Source organism: Pseudophryne corroboree, chromosome 1 (genome assembly GCF_028390025.1).
Source record: "Pseudophryne corroboree isolate aPseCor3 chromosome 1, aPseCor3.hap2, whole genome shotgun sequence".
NCBI lineage: Eukaryota > Metazoa > Chordata > Amphibia > Anura > Myobatrachidae > Pseudophryne > Pseudophryne corroboree.
In genome coordinates, this window is record NC_086444.1 from 677595323 (window position 1) to 677617272 (window position 21950).

The window sequence follows — 21950 nt, forward strand, 5'->3', positions numbered from 1 at the left end:
GAACCGGCTGTATATTGTTGGTCACTACATGTACCCGTGGAGCTCCCTTGCTCTGGTGGCCTCTGCATACATTGCTCCCGTTTTCTAACTTTTGTTTTTTGTTTTTTCTTACATCTAGTTTTTTTAAAGTTGGTCTATAGCTGTCCGTAGGGACGGCAGGTGGGTGATTCACTCACTTGATGTACTCTTGGCAACTATTCACTAAGCTGGTTTGAAGGTTCTATTTGTGGGTTAGGGCTCCAAGTATGCCAAGGTTGGTTGTGGTATATGGGGTGGGGGGTTGTTCCGGGATATTTTGGGTTATTGTTGTGATGTTTTTTATTTTTTGGTATATGCATTTTGCTTATTTGAATGTCTCATCTTGTGCAATGGTTCCATACTCCCAGCACGACAGTGGTGTTGGCCTGGTTTGTGGGTTGTCAGACAATGCTTGTGCCTTCTACTTGTCCAGGATCTGGACCTTTGGGTATGCCTAGTTTAAATTTACTTACGTGGAATGTCCGCGGGATAAATGATAAGATCAAGACATCACTTGTTCTCAGATTGAAAATCAGTAAGGCATATCACATCTGAGTTATACTCTTTTATCACTTAGTGGGCAGCAAACTATTGGTTCTGCGCAGGCCATGGGTGGGCTGGGCTTATCAGTCCTCCCACACTTCTCACTCCAGAGGTGTATCAGTACTTATTAAAAAATCAGTGCCCTTTGTCCTAAATACAGTGAAAACTGATCCCTATCGTAAATACGTATTTTTGGACTGTAAACTTTACTCCCAGTCCTTCTTTATCCTTGCAATATATATACCACCTCCCTTTAACTATGATGTATTAAAACTAGCAGCTTCCTTTATAGCAGATTCCCCTGACATCCCTGTCATATGCATGTGGGATTTTAATAACCTTATGGACCCTCAGTTGGAAAAATGGAGGGCTGTACCCGCGATTAGCCTGTGGAATGGCCCTTCTGGGTTCGCAAAATTTGTGGATACTATGGGTCTACTCGATATCTGGAGATTTAAAAATCCCAATGTATGCCAATTCTCTTGCTTTTCTCAGTCTTATCATTCCTTTTCCCGTATAGACCTTGCATTGGTATCCCCTTCGCTCATGCCTCGAATTACTGATGTCCAATATAAAGCCAGACGGGTGTTTGACCATTCTCCTTTACTCCTGACGGTTGACATAGGGGGCCAGAGGGGTCAGACGTTCTGGAAGCTACATCTGTCGTGGCTCCTTCAGTTACAGGCTAATTCTGACCTTGAAGCTATGTGGGATGGCTATTTTACTGATAACATGGGCTCTGCACCTGTAAACATCATATGGGATTCGTTTAAAGCATATATGAGGGGCACACTGATTGAGAGAATAGCCTCCTTAAAGTTGCATTTTAGGAAAAGGGAGACTGAGCTGAGTGTACCTCATTGGAAAGTCAATATTTGGCGGATGGTTTGGTTGACTCTAAATCCCAATGGGACAGAGCGCGTGCTGCATGGCTTTCCCTTGTGGGCGATCGGAACCCTCGCAGTCTCTTGTTTAGATCCCATAATTGTTATATGAAGGCGGATAGACCGGGTAGTTTCCTCGCTAACCTGGTTCACTATGATCGCTCCAATGCCACTGTTGCACATCTTATAGATGAGTCAGGCAGAGGTGTACATACCACGTCTGATATCGCCAAAGTATTTCTCACATTTTATAGAAATTGATATAATTCCCGCTTAGCATATTCTGTACCGGATATACAGGCATTCCTTTCTGGGATTGTTCTGCCTAAATTGTCCATGGAAGCTAGAGATTTCTTGGAAGCCCCCCTGATATTGGATGAGGCGCTCCGATCCTTTCCGGGTGGTAAGGCCCCGGGTACTGATGGTATAACGATTGAATTATACAAAAAACACTCTACAGTATTTGTCCCTAGGCTGTTGACCCTTTTTAACGACCTTCTTGAGGCTGGCACTTTCCCGGCTTCTATGTTCGAGGCTATTATAGTGGTGTTACCGAAACCCGGAAAGGATCCCAGGTTTCCCAACTACTATAGACCAATTTCATTAATCCTTACAGATGCTAAGATACTAGCAAAAATCCTAGCTATACGCCTTAATAATGTGATTACTTCCATAATTGACCCAGATCAAACCGGCTTTATGCCAGGAATGTCTACCTCTATCAATTTGAGGTGGCTCTTAACCCATCTCCAGGTCGACCATGAAGTGGAGACTAGCTCTGCTATAGTTTCCTTAGATGCCAATAAGGCGTTTGACTCCGTTGAGTGGTTATACCTATGGGAGGTCATGCGCTGTATAGGCATTGGACCCATTTTCATTCAATGGGTTCAACTATTATACTGCAGACGGACGGCCAGGATCTCTGTCAATGGCTATGTGTCTACACCCTTTCCGCTGTCTAGGGGTACCAGGCAGGGGTGTCCCCTGTCACCCTCATTATTTGCTATAGCCATTGAACCGTTGGCCTGTTTTATACAATCCAATCCAAATATATTAGGTTTGCAAATACACAATAGAATTGATACAGTAGCTTTATACGCAGATGACCTTTTATTGTTTTTAAGTGACTATAGGTCTGCTATGCCAGCTGCTCTAGATGTTATTGAGGCTTTTGGTAGATATTCTGGTTTGATTATTAATTGGACTAAGTCCTCTATTATGCCCTTGCGTGGTACTTCCCCCTCCGAACCTGAGGTGCCCTTACCATTGCGTTGGATCGATCAATTCAAATACTTAGGGATATTGGTCACCAACGACTCTGATTTTCACCCTAATAATCTGCTTCCGTTACTAGACTGGTTAAAGGATAAATACAACACATGGGGTAAACTCCCTCTTACGATAACTGGGCGAATAAATCTTATTAAGATGGTAGTGCAACCTAAAATTTGATGTGTGTTACAACAATCCCCGATTTATATTCCAGCCTCCTTCTTTAGGAAGTTGAACAGTATTGTGTCATCCCTCATCTGGGCCAATAAACGTCCCAGGATTAGTATCAATACACTTACTAAACCCAAAACAGAGGGTGGTCTGGCATTACCTAATTTTAAGCTTTATTACTTTGCATCTCAGCTGGCCCACCTAGGATTATGGTTTAGAGATAGTGGCCCAATGTCTCTGTCACCTTGCTGCAGAGGGTGGCCCCGAGCTATACTCCTATACAAGTACTTTTTAGTGGCACAACGTTTCCTCATGCACCGACCATTTTCTCTCAGGTCCTCCCGGTATGGCGGGAGGCTGGGACTCTATTTATGTCTGATGAGTTTGATCCCAACACCCCCATCTGGCATTCCCGCAGGTTGTCTGAATTAGATACGTTGTCTGGCCGGCAGGTGTGGGGGACTAGGGGGATTGTTGCGACTGGTCAATTATACAGTAACGATGCCCTTAAATCTTTTCAACAGCTGAAAGATGAATTTCATCTACCACAATCCTTTTTCTTCTAATATTTACAACTAAGGCATGCTCTTCAGGTTCAGTTCCGGGATACGGTGCCAACCCTTGCTCCCTCTCCTCTGAAAACCTTTATTGTTAATTAAGGAAGGGATAAGACTATTTCTCTGGCCTACTCTTTTTTAATTAATAGTCATCATAGAGACAATCTCCCCGAGTTGCGGGGATGGTGGGAGGATAGTCTTGGTCTGCTTAGTGATGAGGAGTGGGATGCATGCAGCCAGAATGTTTCCGTGCAGGGCCACCGCCTCTATTAGATACCAACAGATACAACTGTTTATTTTACATAGAACCTATCTAACTCCTCTTAGATTAGTCAAGTTTGGTGGGCGTTCCTCTGACTCCTGCCCTAAATGCAACTCGGCCAGTGGCTCCTTTTGGCACTTGCTCTGGCAGTGTCCGATGATCTCCAGTTTTTAGACCCAGGTTAAGGGCTCTATTGTAGCTACAGGCATCCCTGCTGATGTACTCACACCCAAGGCATGTGCATTGGGGCCTGGAGTTGGAGGGACACTTCATGGCCCTGATATACAGTACTTTCAAAACCTGTGTGCCTTAAGCCAAGGTTTGTATTGCCCGCTAGTGGCTTGCACAGACAGGCCCTACTTTTGGGGCGTGGATAGCCCTGGTAAACGATTCCATAGAGCATGAAAAATTTACCTATATGTCCCGTGGAGCTATTACCCAATTCCACAATATTTGGGCCAGGTGGATGGAATCCTCATATACAACCAGGGTCTAACTTGCTTGACATCTTATTCTTCTGTCTTCAACGCTGCCCGCTGCGGGCTGGTATTGCATACTTGGATTGTAATTGAGATTTCTTGGATCACGAAAGCCAGGAGTGGACCTGTATGTCTCTATATGATCTGCAACTGAGATTGATTAGCTAGGTCTGCTGATTTGCACTCTTGGTTTATCATACTTACTTACTCTATACATATACTTCTATTTTATTTTTGTTAGTGTGGGATAGGGAAATAGTTATTTAGTTATTTCTAGTTTTGTATACATCAAAATTAAGGAATACTTGCATATACAGGGTCTATGGAAATTAACTCTATTTTGATATGGGCAAGTTTGACTTGCTTCCTCTTACTTTGACATGACAATGTATGTAATTCCTTTTTCTCGCTGTAAATACGGCCTGCTGTGCTGGCTACTACTATTTTTGTGTTTACAATGTTATATTGTGTCATCAGGCCGAGGTCTACACTTGCGTTTCGGCCCTCCCATTGTTTAACTCTGTACAATATTAAGTTGTGTTAATAAAAAATGCAAATGCTTACAGATCCTGGTCTGTAATTAACCAAGACCTGGGAGAGGAGCATTATTAAATCTAAACCAGGGGAGCCAGATGGAGTGGAATTGTTTTACTGTGTTGTTTTGTAGACTTGTAATGTATTCCATTTTGTGGGCTAGAAGGCGACAATCCATATTCCAATAGTGTATAATCACAGGGCAAGTCCACCACACATGATAAAAAGAACCTATTTGTCCGCAATTTCTCCAACACAAATCAGAGGTGTTAAGGTAGATGCGGTGTAGCCGCTCCGGTACCAGATACCATCACGTGTAAACTTTGTACGAGCTTTCACATATGGCAACACTAACAGAGTATTTAGATACCGCCGAACGAATCGTGTCCCAAACCTCCTCCTCTAATTGTCGCCCAATATCCATTCCCCAAGCTCGTTCGTGAGGCTCCAGAAAGGGAGATTCCAATGCTAGAACAGATTTGTAGAGGACAGAGATCGCGCCTCTGTCAGTAGGGTTATGTAAGCATAATCTTTCCATGGGGGAAGGAAAAGGTAGTGGGTATGAAAGGCATAGCAAGTGAATAAAATGACGGATTTGCAAGTACTGAAAGTGTAGGGAATTAGGGATAACATGTTTATCCTGCAATTCGGCAAATGATCGGATAGCGTGAGTGCTTGTGACGTGACAGACTCTAGAAATGCCTGCTGAAATCCAGGGGAGAGCCATTGCAGGGGAAAGCCCCAGGGCAAAAGCGGGATTAATCCAAAGGGGAGCAAGGAGAGATGGATTCGAAGACAGCTTTAGTTTTGTGTTGAGAGATTTCCAACAGCGAAGCGTCAATTTGACTGTAGGGGAAGGAGAGTGAAATTGTGGATAACGCTTAAGTGGTAACCATGGCAGAAAGGAAATCGAGTGGATACCTATTAAATCACTCTCCAGATCGACCCATCTCTTAGTGTGTCACGGGGCATGCCAGGCTAGTAGTTGACTTAACCGAGTAGCCTGAAAGTAGCGTTGAAGGATGGGAAGCCAGAGACCCCCATTGTGTGAGTGTTTAGCTAAAATATCATGTCTAATTTGTGGCTTTTTGTGGTTCCAAATAAATTTACAAAATGCAGTTTGAAGGGTGTGTGGGAATTTGAATAGGGCGGGTGTGGAACAAATACAAAAACTTGGGAACTGCGTACATTTTTATGGCATTGATACGACCAATCTACGACAATAGGATTCCTAGCGCTCCTGGAGAATTGATTTAAAAAGAGGGGGATAATTAGTGCGGTAAAGAGAATCATAAGATTTGGTCAGATGAACTCCCAAATATATAAGCGAGTGTTTGCGCAAAGAGAAGTAAAAATTAAATTGCAATAGGGTTTTAGTGGACCTAGGGATGTGAAGAGGTAAGGTTTCAGATTTCAACTGATTAATTTTGTACCCCGAAAGATTACCATAAATTGAAAGTTTGAGGAATAGGTTAGGGAGAGAAATTATACCCCTTTTACACTCGCATGAAAATCCCGGGATTTTGCACGTGAACGCGCATCATCCCAGGATTTTTTGTCAGTGTGAAAGGGTACAGGGACAATTTCCCGGGTCGAGCATCCCGGGATTTCAACCCAGGTCTCGACCAGGGTTGGTCCCGGGACCGTCCCGGGAAGCTGTGTAGTGTGAAAGGGTCCGTCCCGGGATTCACTATCCCGGGACTGTTAAAAGGACTCGGATTGGAGCTTTCTTGGGCTCAGAAAAGATGATGTCATCTTTTCTGAGCCCAAGGCCATTTCTAATGACATACTTATGCATTTGCAGGGATATCCCGGGATCAGTGTAAATGGGGCTGTCCCGGGTCGATCCCAGGTCTTAGTGCAGTGTGAAAGGGGTCAGTCCCGGGAATGCATCCCGGGAAGCATCCCGGGAGTGACCCGGGAGTGCGAGTGTAAAAGGGGTATAAGCGGATTAGTTAGTGTAAGGAGTATATCGTCTGCAAATAGAGACAAGGTATATTGGGAGCGGTTAACAAAGATACCAGTAATGTTCGGGTTGGCCCATATGCGGCTTGCGAGAGGTTCAATCATGAGCGCAAAAATGAGGGGGGATAGCGGAAACCCCTGTCTAGTCCCATTAGCAATTAGAAAAGATTTGGATACAGGGATTGTATGGCTTGAAGGAACTTCCCTGAAAACCAAAATGTTGGATAGGCTGGAGCATAAATGTTCAAGAGACCCTATCAAAGGCTTTCTCCACGTCCAGAGCAAGCTCCAGAGAAGGAGTTCTATGAACATTGATATAATGAATAATATCAATAGTACGTCTGGTGGTGTCTAGTGCTTATACAGAGGAAATGGGTCTAGACTGCACACCCTAGTGGTTGTAATGAAAGGTGCCATCTGCTGAGATTTTATGGTAATACAGGGGAAGAAACGGGTGCAGATGCACTATACAATCATTACTGTAAATTACAATATATAATATATAATATAATAAGAAGTTGTTAGCATATAATTGGCCAATGATATGGGCTTGCTCACCGCGTCGGGGTCCCTCTATCGAGCAAGTACCTAACACTTTAGGGTTCACACTGGGACGCAGGGCTGTCTAGTGCTTGTCTGGACGGTGCAAAACTCACTTGATCCGGGTGGATCAGGGAGGGGAGTATAGGATTGAGCCTATTGGCTAAAATTTTTGCAAAAATATTTAGGTCCGAGTTCAAAAGCAATATGGGTCTATAGTTAGATAGAAGTTGCGGGTCTTTGTTGGGTTTCGGGATGACCGTAATCGTGGCCGTAGTAGTTTGGGAATGAAAAGGGGTGCCCTCAAGAATAAGGTTAAATACAGTGTATAAATGAGGAGTTAAAGAGGACTGGAAAGTCTTATAGTACAACATAGGGAAGCCATCCGGACCTGGTGACTTAGAGGGCTTTTGTGTTTGAAGTACTAAATGTATTTCTTCCTCAGTTATGGGTCTATCTAGACCAAGAGACGTCTGTGAATCTATATGAGAGAGGTTACAGAAAGAGAGGTAAGCGGAGGCTAACGGGTCGGTAGAAGCCGTCAGGGCTGAGGAGTCTGAGAAATTGTAGAGCCTATCATAATATTCTTCAAACAAAACATTAATAGCGACCGGGTTATATTGCAAAGACCCTGATTCGTTCTTAATAGCTGAAATGGCCGTCAACGCTCTCCGAGCTTTCAATCTATTGCCTAGTAAGGTGTCAGCCTTGTTGCTCTTTTCATAAAATCTCTGTTTAAGCCAACGAAAAGCCTTCTCTGTCTTTTCAGAGAGATGAGCGTTAAGAGCAGCCCTTGCGGTTGTAAGTTGAGTATAAAGAGTATGTGAGGGGTGTTGTTTATGACGAGTTTCCAGGGCGTGGACCTCTTTTGTGAGAGAAGCCAATTTGAGCTTATGTTCCCTATTCCTATGGGAGGCATAACGGATGATGAGGCCCCTGATAACTGCTTTATGTGCTTCCCATACTAACGGAGTACACGAGGAATCGGAAACAAAACACAATGCATATTAAGGGGCAAACAGACGCTGAGCACAATCTACCCAACCTTGTGAATCAGAACAGCGTCTCGAGAGGAACATTCTATCCATTCACAAATCGATATCAGAGTCAGTCCATTGAAGAGGCGGAAGTTGGCGTAGGCGCGGGGCCTGAATCTTCCAACTGCATCAGGAGGTCCCTGCCTTCTCTCGGGTCTCTGATAACAATCATTTTACCATGAAGATCGACTAGGAGTTTAAAATGAAATCCCCATCGATAGCGAATACCACGCGTGTGAAGAGCACCAGTCAAGTCTCTAAGCTCCCTCCGTTTGATGATCGTAATGGGGGCCAGGTCTTGGTAGAATTGCAGCTTGGCAGTTTCAAAGAGAACGTGGGGTTTGCCCCAAGTCGGGTTGAGAACTAGTTCCTTATCTTTAAAGCTGAGAAAATGCAAAATTACATCTCAAGGGGGCTCACCATCACGTGGTTTGTGTCGTAGAGCCCTATGCGCTCTTTCCAAAGGCAATTCCCGGGTTCCAAGTTCTGGCAGAAGAAAAGAGAACAGTTTATGTAGATAGGCCTCCAGGTCCTGTGGAGAGACAGACTCCGGAACATTCCGTATCCGGAGGTTATTTCTCCTTTCCCGATTCTCCAGCTACTCATTTTTAGTACGTAAATCAGATAAGTCCTGAATAATATGGTCAATGTCTCTGGTGGTCTCGTTCTGTACTTTTTGGAGAGAGTCCTGATGGGATTCTAACTTCGTGGTCCTGGAAGACAGTGAGTATAAGTCCCATGTAATAGAGGACACCGCCTTGTCCAACTTGGTCTCCATAAAATCCTTGAAATCCATTATAAGGGACCGCAGGGCCATAGCGTCGTCCTTGGTAGCAGGGACAGGTGAAGGCGGCGAGTCATCCTTGTCCGGCTGTGAAAATCGAGGCGAGGGAGGATCTTGTGATGAAGACAATTTGTAATTTTTATCATTTTTGGAAAAATATTGGGAAAGGTCACCTCGTGCCCGAGTTTTAGCAGCGGTGTTGGATTTACTCATGGTGAGACTCCGTGTGAGGGTCAAGTACACAAAAAAAACAAAAACAGACAGATGCAAAGGCAGGTGGGTTCGAAAGAAGAAGAAGAAAAAAAAATTGTGTGTATATATATATATATATATATACACACAATCAGAAGGCTCAAAAAAGATATACCACTGGAGGGCAAGACACAGATCTTGTCAGTGAGACAAGGATGACACAATCAACCCCGTATGGAACCTCGGGCAAAGGTCAGGGAGAGGCCGCGTTTCCCGAGGTTAGTAGTTAATCACACCACAGTGGCTAGGAGTACACGCTGCTGGATCAGCTAGATTTACAAGTGTGGCTGCGGAGGTGGATATAAAAGCATCATTTGTGCATCCAGCTAGTCAGGATCAGCCGGGGTGCGTGCGCTGCCAGAGCTGGAGAAACAGGGTAGACAGCGGAACCACCAGACGGCAGCAGGACCGCCGATGCTATGAAGTGCAGCGCTGTCCCCAAGATGGCGGCTCCTCAATCTATTCAAGACCTCACAGCACCGGTCCTGGTGGCCTCCGGCAATAAAGTGGAGTCCAGGGCAACACCTACTTCAGATAAGATGCAGGAAGTGGCAGCAGATGCCAACAGGAGCTGCAGTGGGCAAGCACATAAACTAATGGTGTGGGAACAAGGCAGCACTTTCTCACCTGATCCCACAGTCAGCAAACCTGGCTGGGCTCCCAAAGCAGTGTTCAGCAACGTGTGCAGTGTCTGCCCACAACCAGGATGGCCGCTGCCGTCAAGGCTGTAATAGTATATTTTATACATCTTCCATCCATTATTCCCATAACAAATAGCATTGTTCATGTAACAAACAGTAGATCTGTAACGTTAGTTACTTTGATATGGCCAAGCTGTGATTTTTCTGCATGCAGGTGTGAGAAATTGTGGAAGTGTAGCAGCCACCCAGAAATGAATATAGATGACCACCGGAGTCATTGCAAAAGAACAGCAACTGCGTACACATTCACAATGTATGCGCAGATCCTCAGATAATCAACTGCTTGATTGAGTTTATTGCTATGCAGCATGTCTACCTGAACTGAGATACCGAAGCCATACTAATAGTATACGGGATCAAAGAGACAGCCAACAACACGCCCATAAAACGTCTGCAACAAGCCAGCAATTTTCCCACCACTGCCCACTACCTCTCCTAAACAGTACCTGCCTGTCAATGATCCTGCATAAATATAAGCAGTGAATGTCGGTTTGCGCACCTGCAGTGCGATGCATGCGCAGATTACCAATAAACAATTCTTTGCAAAAAAATCATCATTGCATACAACCATGTATCATCTAGCCCTTATTCAGTAACAAAGGAGGGGAACTGGAAGCCTCTGTCTGGAATATAGCATGTAATACATAGCCTTTCTATCATGTCAGTCATGAGTGTCTGGGTTACTTACATTTGGCCTGCTCCCACCGGGTCCTATGGGGTTCATCATCGTGTACATGTTCTCACTGGAATTTGTAGAGTCTGCAGGGAAACGATAAGAATGAGCAAAAATTAATCACAACATCTAATTCTTAGCACACTTCTAAATATGTGTGCTCAGGGCTGATGGGAGGACACTACCCTCCTCTGGGTTCTGCTTCCTGAGAACTCTCCGGCTGCAGAAGCCAATGATGTACAGTACTGTATGTGCAATTTAGAGGGCATATGAACAAACAGACCAATAGGAAGCTACTGTTGCCCCATCCATCCATATACTATGCCACCATCAGCCCACGTTAGTAACATATATAAAACGAAATGTGAAATGCTGTCAGTTATACCCCTTTCAGACATCCTCCAAAATCCCATGTTTTTGCACATGAATGCACATCAACCCGGTATTTTGGTATGTCTGAAAGGCACCAAACCAGGTTGGCAACCTGAGTTAAGTCTGAATGACGTGACCCGGGAATTTGCTTTCTGGCCACATGTAAACAGTTTTAATTGGCCAGGAAGGGCTGCCTGATGCCTGCTGATGACATTATCAGCGGTAGCCAGAGAGGGACAGACGCCACACATAAGAGGAACACAGAGCTGTGCAGAGTGCAATTAAGAACAGGGTGAACATCTTCATGAGAATATCATATGCTGTGTAAAACAGCAACTCCACCACAGAAATACACCTCTCCATGCTACACAAGTGCTTGTCAGCCATGAATCCAGCAATGCATTATGGGACCCACACTCAGTCCATTTATAGGCTGCCTCCACCTTTGCATGACCTCATCATTGCGTTAATCGTTCCATTAAAATGATGAAACTGCCTTCAAACTGGAAAAAAACTGCTTATGTCTGAAAGGGGCCAACCTGGGAATTTCCCGAGTCTGTCGAGTAGTGTGAAAGGGGGTCTAGAACACAAGCTCGGGTTTTTGCAGAAGAGAAAATCCCAGGTCTGAGCAGGTAAATTCCCGTGTCGTATGTCTGAAAGGGGTATTATATGATCACTTTATCATAGTGGTGTAGCTACTTTATAAGCTTGTTGTTATTATTTGCATGTATTCAGACAGCTGTGTTATAAAAAGGTTTTGCACTGATATAAATGTAGAACTTATTTGCTCATGATCTGACCCTCCTTAGCAGTACAGAAGCCAGCATCCATCATATACAGTACAGTATTCCCATTATATTTTGCTAAAGCCCACCAGTGTTACCCTTTTTATTATATAGGAAATGTTACTTGTTACTTTGCAACAGGTGCCCATGAGTCAGTTGGGGGTTTCCCAGGTCACTAAATATACTGCTCCAGCATGTAAATAAGGCTGCCGCAGTGCGATCTCTCTATGATCTGCAGATGTACTAATAAGCTACTAACAACAAAGTGTGCATCTCTGTGCTGTGTCTCCCCTGATACTAGGGAGCTGGCTCGCTGATCCTTCCTACTCCTGTTCTCTGTCCTTGGTGACCTACTTACTTCAGGCACATCCCAAAAGCAGATGGAAGAAGTCAATCCCTGGCCAAAATATCAAATATGCAACCATGGAAATGCTTCAGGAGGACAAGTCCCATTGTTGTCTGGAGTCTGACTACCCGGATTAGGCCATTGCAGGAGAACACATTTTGGCAATGAGCCCTTGGTTTTGTACATATAAACAGTCTGCTCTTATAGCACTACTAATATGCTTCAGTCATCAAGTTCAACTTGGAAGGCACTTGTGATTAAAACACAAAGCATAAAGTAGTACATAAAGCAAAAAAACAAAACAAAACATAAAGTAGTACAACATTCATAGTAGAAAAACAATGAATACATGTCTTTTTATTACAGAAGAGTTTTCCCACTGGAAATATTCAGGTCCTAATTCAGTGCTGCATGCAAGTTGGCCACATTGCGTGCACAGAAATAGAAGTGGATAATTGCCTGCATACTTAGTTGCACACAACTATGCGGCAGCACCCCAACCCCAACCATCTGCCTGCAGAAGTAATGTAATCACTATCAGTGCACAGGTGCACCATCACTCATACGCTTGCCTAAATCACGATTCATCCAAAAAACAGACTTGCATGTCACTCTGATTCAGCCCTGCAGTTCTTACCAAAATATCAGGTGACTACATATAATGTGGCCTTTTACTTCTGGGCTGCTCAGCACTGGACGGTCAGCACATATAGCAACATGCAAGGGTACCGAGCTGGCAGGTGTCTGGCCCTGTCAGTAAGGCTCTCTCATGCCCCATGATGCTGTGGCCACTCCCCCTGCAACAGTGCAAATGGGTGTGCAATATGCCCACACAGATATCAGAGCAGATTTCATTTATCTGTCCCAAAATATACCAATCAGGGTTAGAATCTCATTGTTCTACAGCAGTATTAGTAGGTCAACTCCATTCTTTGCCTACTCTCCCAGAACGGTAGGTAGGCTCCAGAAACTCAGGTGGCATTCCCGGCCACCCGAAAAAGTAGACAAGGCTCCCGGAGCCGGCTTACACCAGCCACCTTCACCTGCCATGGTCGCTCGTGCCCCCCCCCCTTGGAGGGAACCACGTCATCCTGGCCCTGCCCCCCGCTTTACAATGCCAGTAACCGCATCCATGCGCCTGAACTACCCCCCTATGCCAGAACCATTCCACCTGCTGTGCTGACCTGGAAGGGGCAGCAAGATAGTCGGCATGTATGGATAACTCATTTATGACCAGTAATATGCTCCATATTGGGACTAAACAAATGGAGATAATGGCTATAAATCGCGTCACTCAAATATTTGTATAAAAATATTATTACCTCCTGGGCTGGGCATTATGGGCGTTCCAGGTGGACCCCCACCACCAGGCGGACCCTAAACAAAGAAACAAGAGATAAGAATTTTGTTAATAAGCATCGTACAATGTGTACATGATAATAAGACCATACTCGACTTTATTTTCCACAGTTAATAAGAGTGCTCCCTCTTTATTATGCCAGCTTAGGCATGTGCCGAAACTGGTATTACAATTGCTGTGGGTTTATAAAGAGGGCATCATATTATAAGTAATATAATTATTGCATCTATATGGAGAAAACCAGGACTGTAACCAGGGGTTGGCCAAGATGGCACTCACCAGGGACACTGGTCGAGGGGGGCACCACCTGGTTCAGCCTGCCAACCGCTAGGGGAGTTCTCTGCTATCCTGATGACCCACTCTAAAAATGTATTATTATTCACTGCATTAAGCTTCATTTGCTCTGTTTAGTCAATCAGAGGTAAGGAACAGAGCATCCCATGTCTAGTGCTGGGCTGAAGCCTCTATATCTTAATCAGCAGGTTCTGGCAGCTGTACTCAGATAGCACATCATAGACAAGTTGGGCTCGGTTCATAATGATGGAAGTGACATCGGCACTGAAGATTTAGAAGTGAAAAGTTCACAGACTGCTATCTAGGACCTTGTCACTGCTAGAACTGGATAATAGACCACAGGATCTGCGTTATCCACAGTGGGGTTGAGCTTCCTTACTGACTTTTTTGCACTGGTGTTGTTAGTATAGAGAATGCTGATATAGTTCTAACTATACCCTGAAGAACTTCATTCAGGGGGGAGTTAAAAATGGCATAATATCGGTCTTCCTAGGTGGAGAGGTAATGACCAGGTCATGATGGATTGTGACTAATGTTTTAGATGATCCCATCTCCCTCTAAAGCAATACTGTACATAGGACTGGTTGGTGTGTCACTGCCTTTGTTTTGTTTGGAACTTACTCTACAAGGTAATGCCACCTCTTTTTTGATTCTGCTTCAGGTCATGCCCCCATCTCTATACTCTAACTCATCCTTCCCCCTAATAATAATAATAATAATAATAATAATAATAATAATAATAATAATATGCCCTAAACTGCATGGATGGCTAAATTAGAAGCAAAAAATTCCTGTCCTGTAGGTAAGCAAATAAAAGGGCAGACTAAATGGCCCAAATGGTTCTTATCTCCCAATGAAATTATATGTTTCTATGTAATGTTTCTATGACTGTATCATTATAAATTGATGGATAAATGTACTGTATATGCATAAAAATCCCACAGTGGAAAAACACACTTACCACGTAGTTTCCTGGTGATGACGATGAATACGCTATCTGAATGTAGGAAACAAAATGAATACTATGAGACATAAGCCATAATAGGTAAACAAAGATTTACACCAAAAAGACACCAGTGAGATTCTATGATGCACAAAGCAAAGGAAGGCCACTAAGTCAGTTTTGGAAAAGGCCATTTATACATGTCTCTTGGAACACATTGCTGTTTTGTCACATAAAAATGAGAATCAGCATTACACTAAATTCATCTGCACTGATTCTTGAAAAAAACAAATATATCGTCACACAGATCAGTTCTTGCCCCTGCGGCTGGAGGAATGATGGCCTCCATAAACATGCTTGCCGTTACGTAACAAATGACACAGCTTTCCCTACCTGGAACTCACACTCAATGCCCAATGGCATTGGGAGCAGCACTCACCTATCCTCTAAGACAGACATGTCAAACTCAACTGGACCAAATAATCACGGTCTATGTCTTGTGTGGGCCGCAAGAAAAAAAAAAAAGCGTTGGGGAACTGTGATACTCCCCCTCGTATATCACTGTGTGGTCCCCTCTCCTCTTACATATATATATATATATATATATATATATATATATATAATTCTCATTTTCTATTCATATGCTGATTTTCACAGTGTGCTTACAAATATCAGACTGGTGCAGGATATTTCTCTATTCTAGAGAGAGGCAAGGAAAGCAGGGTAACATACATGTGTGGACTTTGGAGGGAAGGACTAAACTTTTTATCAGCTGTAAAAATCTCTGTGGGTGAGACTCACACTCAGTCTTCAGCGTCTGCATGGGCACTCTTTTTCCTCTCAGGGCAGCTTCCCTCCTCCCTCCTCACAGGAGACATGTGACCTGCCATCATCTCTGTAAGCAGGGCGGGCTATCTGTTGATATGGCCCCCGGTGGGCGGTGCAGGTAGTGGTAAACCTGCCCAGAACCCAGCCTCCTCTCTTCTTGCAGCAACCGTGACTGGATGAGGTGGGCGATGCAGACAAGTGGGGCAGACGAGGATGTAGTGTGGGGGCGGACAGAGATGGACTTGGTTAACTCGTTGTGGCCAAGTTAACCCTGCTGCATAAGGACCCCTGCCAGCAGGGTGTGGTAGGGGCCGCATGCTGCCCACGGGTCGCAAGTTTGATACCCCTGCTCTAAGACCTAGGCCCAGATTTATCAAGCCTAGGAGAGTGATAAATTGCACAGTGATAAAGTACCAACAAATCAGCTCCTAACTGCCATGTTATAGTATGTGTTTGAAAAATTACAGGAGCCGATTGGTTTTTCAAGAAGGTATATTTAAACCCATCAGAGCCTGGAAAGTTGGTAGCGATAACCATGTATGATTTTGGCAAAGTAATTAACTGTGTGATGTTTGAAAGCTATCATAATATATTACATACACAACACACAGTTCTACATATTGGATTACAGGATTCATTTTATTTTTCTTAAGACGTTATCAGCAAAGTTCAATACAGTGTTATTTTCAACCAGTGGGAACATGGGACGATGAATCATGAATTAGCTGAACTACATGATTTGAAATGCAATGCCAAATAGAATATTGAAGATGGGTTGCCATCAAAGTGATTTCTTGATTTGCATTACTATTAGACACTTACCGAATTAGCATTGGGATTCGGCCAGGGACCTCTCCCTCCTGGGCCCCTGTAACAGCAAAAAAATAAAAAATATTTCAAATATAAATATATATATATATATATATATATATATACAGCAGTCAGCAGTACTCCACTCCTTGCATAATACATCCAATTTCAAAGGTCAGTGCCCTCCAGAAGTAACAAACAAGCACATTTTTACCGTCCACAAACCTTCCCGGTCGGCGGCACTCATGGCACTCCAAATAAATACAGACTGATAGATAGATAGATAGATAGATAGATAGATAGATAGGATATACATATATATATATATATATATATATATATATATATATACACTGTAGATATACATTATATACAGTGCCTTGCTAAAGTATTCAACCCCCCTTTGCATTTTTCATGTTTTGTTACCTCACAACCTGGAATTAAATTGGATTGTTTGAAGGTTTGCATTGTTTCATTCACAGAACATGGCTACAACTTTGAAGATTTTTTTATTTTTTTATTGTGAAGCAAACAACAACTAGGACAAAATAACAGAAAACTTCAGCGTTCATAACTATTCACCCCCCTAAAGTCAGTACTTTGTAGAGCCACCTTTTGCGGCAATTACAGCTGCAAATCGCTTTAGATAAGTCTTTATGAGCTTGCCACATCTTGCCACTGGGATTTTTGCCCATTCCTTAAGGCAAAACTGCTCCAGCTCCTTCATGTTGGATGGTTTCCACTTGTGAACAGCAATCTTCAAGTCTGACCACAGATTCTCAATTGGATTGAGATACGGGCTTTGACTAGTCCATTCCAACACATTTAAATGTTTCCCCTTAAACCACTTGAGTGTTGCTTTAGCAGTATGCTTCGGGTCATTGTCATGCTGGAAGCTGAACCTCCGTCCCAGTCTCAAATCACAGGCAAACTGAAACAGGTTTTGCTCAAGAATATCCCTGTATTTAGCACCATCCATCTTCCCCTCAACTCGAAACAGTTTCCCAGTCCCTGCTGCTGAAAAACATCCCCACAACATGATGCTGACACCACCATGTTTCACTGTGGGGATGATGTTCTTGAGGTGATGGGATGTGTTGGGTTTGCGTCAGACATAGCGTTTTCCTTGGTGGCCGAAAAGTTAAATTTTAGTCTCATCTGACCAGAGCACCTTCCTCCATACATTTGGGGAGTTGTCCACATGCCTTTTGGCAAACTCAAAACCTGCCTTCTTATTTTTAACACTAAGTAATGGCTTGTTTCTGGTAGTGATGAGCGGATTCGGTTTTACTCGGTTTTACTCGGTTCTCAAAACCGAATCTTATTGGCTATCCAAAACACGTGACATCAGTGAGTCAATAAGATTCGGTTTTGAGAACCGAGTAAAACCGAATCCGCTCATCACTAGTTTCTGGCCACTCTTCCATAAAGCCCAGCTCTCTGGAGTGTACAGCTTATTGTGGTCACATGCGCAGATACACCAGTGTCTGCTGTAGAACTCTGCAGCTCCTTCAGAGTTACCTTTGGTCTCTGTGCTGCCTCTCTGATTAATGCCCTCCTTGCCCGGTCTGTGAGTTTTGGTGGCCGGCCCTGTCTTGGCAGGTTTGTTGTGGTACCATGTTCTTTCCATTTGAAGATGATGGATTTGATGGTGCTCTGGGGGATCATCAAAGATTTGGATTTATTTTTTTTATAACCCAACCCTGACTTGTATTTCTCAACAACTTTGTCCATGGCTTGTTTGGAGAGTTCCTTGGACTTCATGGTGTGATGCCTCTTGCTTAGTGGTGTTGCAGCCACTGGGGCCTTTCAGAAAAGTTCACAGGTGGACTTCATTTCACTAATTATGTGACTTCTGAAGGTAATTGGTTGCACCAGAACTTTTGATATACATTTTTCTCATTTCACTTCACAACCTAGACTATTTTGTGCCGATCTATCACACAAAATTCAGATTAAACAAATAATAATTAAATTACAGGTTGTAATGTAACAAAATAGTTAAAAAGCCAAGGGAAGTGAATACTTTAGCAAGTCACTGTATATACATACCTGTACATACATACAATGATGAATGCTTTATCTACACAGTATATATCTATATAATTCTATACATACACGGTGTGTGTGTGTGTGTGTGTGTGTGTGTGTGTGTGTGTGTGTGTGTGTGTATATATATTTATATTGTTTTCATGCAAGTTCATCTTGATATATTTCAGTCAGTCGAAACAGAATATTATTCCTTGAAGAGAGAAACCCCACAATTGTAGAAGAAACTGCTGTTCGTGTACTTACATGTTCATTCCTGGCATGCCAGGACCACCTAACGAGTTTGGAGGGGGCCTCATTCCACTGCTGTAGTTCTGAACAAAATAATAAGAAATTAAATTAGTTTAAATTTTCCTGTCATTTCAGACTGTTTTATATGGACAGGACATTTAGATGTAGCAAGATATTTCTTTCATAGTTATTATTGGGATCATCCTTTGATTTTAATATAAAGGAGTTTTTCAGGATTATTACCTGAGGTCCCATAGCTGCCATGCCTCTTGGTGGGTTCATTCTCTGCATGGGCCCTCCCATGTTTGGATGTCCTGGAAACAAACAGAAGTCAGTAAACATTTCTGAAAATTTATCATATACTGTATATGTAGACACTACAAAAATGTACTATTTTTACAAACTTGCGTATCCTACATTTGACATGTCAAATTGAAAATATGATCATTAAATACCCCTCTTTGACTCACACCATCATTCACACCCAAAAACTGCAATCTGCTTCACCCCAAAACTTGAAAATACTGATATCTTTATCCATTGGCACAACTGTCTAAAGGTTTGTTTTTTTTAACTCTTCATTTCTAGTTTTTGTACATAACAATATACAACAATTGACTAAACAACACATTGGCAAATAAACAGCAGAGCAATGTCACAATGAAGAATACCAGGGGCATATCCAGTAGACAGTAAAGGATAGAATAACCTCTTAGAGATGAAACAACTGATAAAAACTAGAGTTCGGCTCACCACTCACTGGTAGTAGCCTTGTTGCTCGGAATGGCAGCTCCAGCCGGAGCATGCTTGTAACAGAGGATGCTCACAATAGCTGCTGGAAATTGGCACCAACAGTATGATAGTTGATGAGGTAAAGATGTCACTGGCTGTGGCAAGGGAATCCCCTCACCGGTGGTATCCTGGTGGCTCTAGGTCCTTATTCTTTTCATAGCAGTGTATTAATGGGATCTGTTGTGTGAGTGTATTAATGGGTGCTGCTACTTGAGTTTATTAATAGGTGCTGAGTGAGTGTATTTATAAGCGTTCTGTATATAAATGGGTGCTGAGTGATTGTATTAATAGGTGATCTGTAAATACAGTAATGGGTGCTGTGTGAGTGTAGTAATGGGTGCTGTGGGAGTGTATTAATAGGTGCTGTGTGAGTGTATTAATGGGTGCTGCTGTGTGAGGGGAGCTTTATGGGAGCTGATAGTGTGGATGAATGTGCTAATGGGTGCTGGGAGTACAGATTGATAATAAACTGCGGAAAGATGGGTTAATGCAGGCCTGGCCAACCTGTGGCTCTCCAGCTGTTGTGAAACTACACATCCCAGCATGCCCTGCCACAGTTTTAGCATTTCCTAGTAGCAAAACTGTGGCAGGGCATTCTGGGACTTGTAGTTTCACAACAGCTGGAGAGCCACAGGTTGGCCAGGCCTGGGTTAATGGATGAACAGGGGGTGCTTGAGTAGTGGGTTGCTGGACATGAATAGGTTTGCAGATGCTGTGTGGGGGGTGCTGGCAGGATGGGTGAAAGGGTTGCTGGGGGTAAGTGTGGGTTGTTAGTGGGGGTGGAGGTGAATGGTCATATTGGGGGTGATTCAAGTATTTGTGGGAGTTTAGCTCCTGTCTAAAGCTATTTAATTGTTTTGACAATGGTTAGGCCATATTATGTTTGTGTAAAAGATTCATGCTGGTTAGATATGTCTGTCCATATTTATAGTATTGTACTGGAAGCAGAAGTGGCACTCCAGGGACTGGAACATTGTAGGGGATACTTATCACCCCATGACTTGGTGGTGACCAGTAGTTTTTCTACATAGTGACTTTTTTTATTTCTTAGTTCTCACTATGCGTCTAGGGGGGGGGGATTCAATTACAGGTGATAAAGCACTAAGTATTCAAGTGAAAACTTAACATGCATATCACCCGTTACATTCATTGATTGCCTGTATGCACGCTCCCGTTTATGGCACAATATAATTTTGAAATTTGCAAATATGGTATTCACGTAATAATTCTTGCTGGTATAAATGCGTTAAGTGTAATGTAGGTGAAAACAGTGAAATCTGCCTGTACCCCAAAAATACAAAAACTAATATCGGATAACAGTATAGAAGTCTTTTAGTGGCCGTAATAAAAGTATTTGGGGTTCTCAAATTGTATCATATGGCTGTTATAAACATTTTTCTAACACCATGAAAAATTTATAGAAAACAAGTGTTTTTCTGCAAAATAAATGCTCTTCTTAAATTTAGTGTTCATAAAATTGGCATACGTATACTGTATATTTATGTCATTTAAACCTACTATTAAATAAAAATGAAAAACCACCTGTAACACCCACCTGCAATGTTAAAAACACCTGTCCCACCTGCAATGTTAAAAACACCTGTCCCATTCATTTAGCACCCCTATATATCTGCCCTGCACCTTTAAACCCATTATTCTCAATTCTGCACATTTTCACCCAAAAACATTACATGTCATTATTGGGTGAAATAAAATAATAAAAAAATTCTAAGTGCCTATTTTGAGTTGATAACAAACCCTATAAAGTCAGCAATGGGGCAAAAATTAAGTTGCACGGCAGATGGGGCACATGTAATGTGCAGAGAGTGTTAGATTTGGGTGGGGTGTGTTGAAACTGAAATCTAAATTGCAGTGTAAAAATAAAGCAGCCTTCAGAGAAACAGTATAACCTACCCTAATCTAAATCTCTCTGCACGTTACATTTGCCCCACCTGAGGTGCGACACATTCATGATATCACTGAGTGACTCATATGCCCTTTTCTAGAGAGGTATCAAATTCATATGATCACTAAGCGACATTTTTCTTGTCAAAGGGGGATTCCTTTTGTTTGTTGACTTTCACATTACACTGTTCATACAAGTGAAGTGGGGAGGGCAATTGAGCTGATTGAAGGAAGGCACTTGCCACAGCTAATGACACAGGCAACACCCCCACATCACTAGTCACATCCCCTGAGGCGGCACACAATAATCGCTTTGTAAATTTCAGCTCCAAGCCCATGTGTATCTTAATCTAGCACTGAGTCCAGGTTTTAAGGATATCCATGCTCGAGTCCAGATGGTTTAAATCAAGTTGACTTCGGTATTAAGTCACTTGTGCTCAAGCATGGATATCCTTAAAACCTGGACTGTAATGGCGGAGTTTAGGAACTCTTTTCTAGAGATTCTTTTTCTGAGAAATAATATTGATGTTTGATAATTCTGATCAATAAATTAATGTAATGTA

General features: G+C 42.9%; 1 protein-coding gene across 3 annotated transcripts in view; it reads right to left on the reverse strand.

Annotated features, from left to right (window-relative positions):
* The window catches only part of SSBP4 (single stranded DNA binding protein 4), an 837412-nt gene that overhangs the window by 24201 nt on the left and 791261 nt on the right, over positions 1-21950 (reverse strand). For all 3 annotated transcript variants that reach the window (XM_063914741.1, XM_063914742.1, XM_063914743.1), the window contains 6 exons: positions 18934-19004; positions 18706-18773; positions 16423-16468; positions 14791-14826; positions 13498-13552; positions 10688-10758 (listed from right to left, as the gene is read on the reverse strand). In XM_063914741.1, the coding sequence (XP_063770811.1) occupies positions 10688-10758; positions 13498-13552; positions 14791-14826; positions 16423-16468; positions 18706-18773; positions 18934-19004 (347 nt within the window). The remainder of the gene's footprint in view (positions 1-10687; positions 10759-13497; positions 13553-14790; positions 14827-16422; positions 16469-18705; positions 18774-18933; positions 19005-21950) is intronic.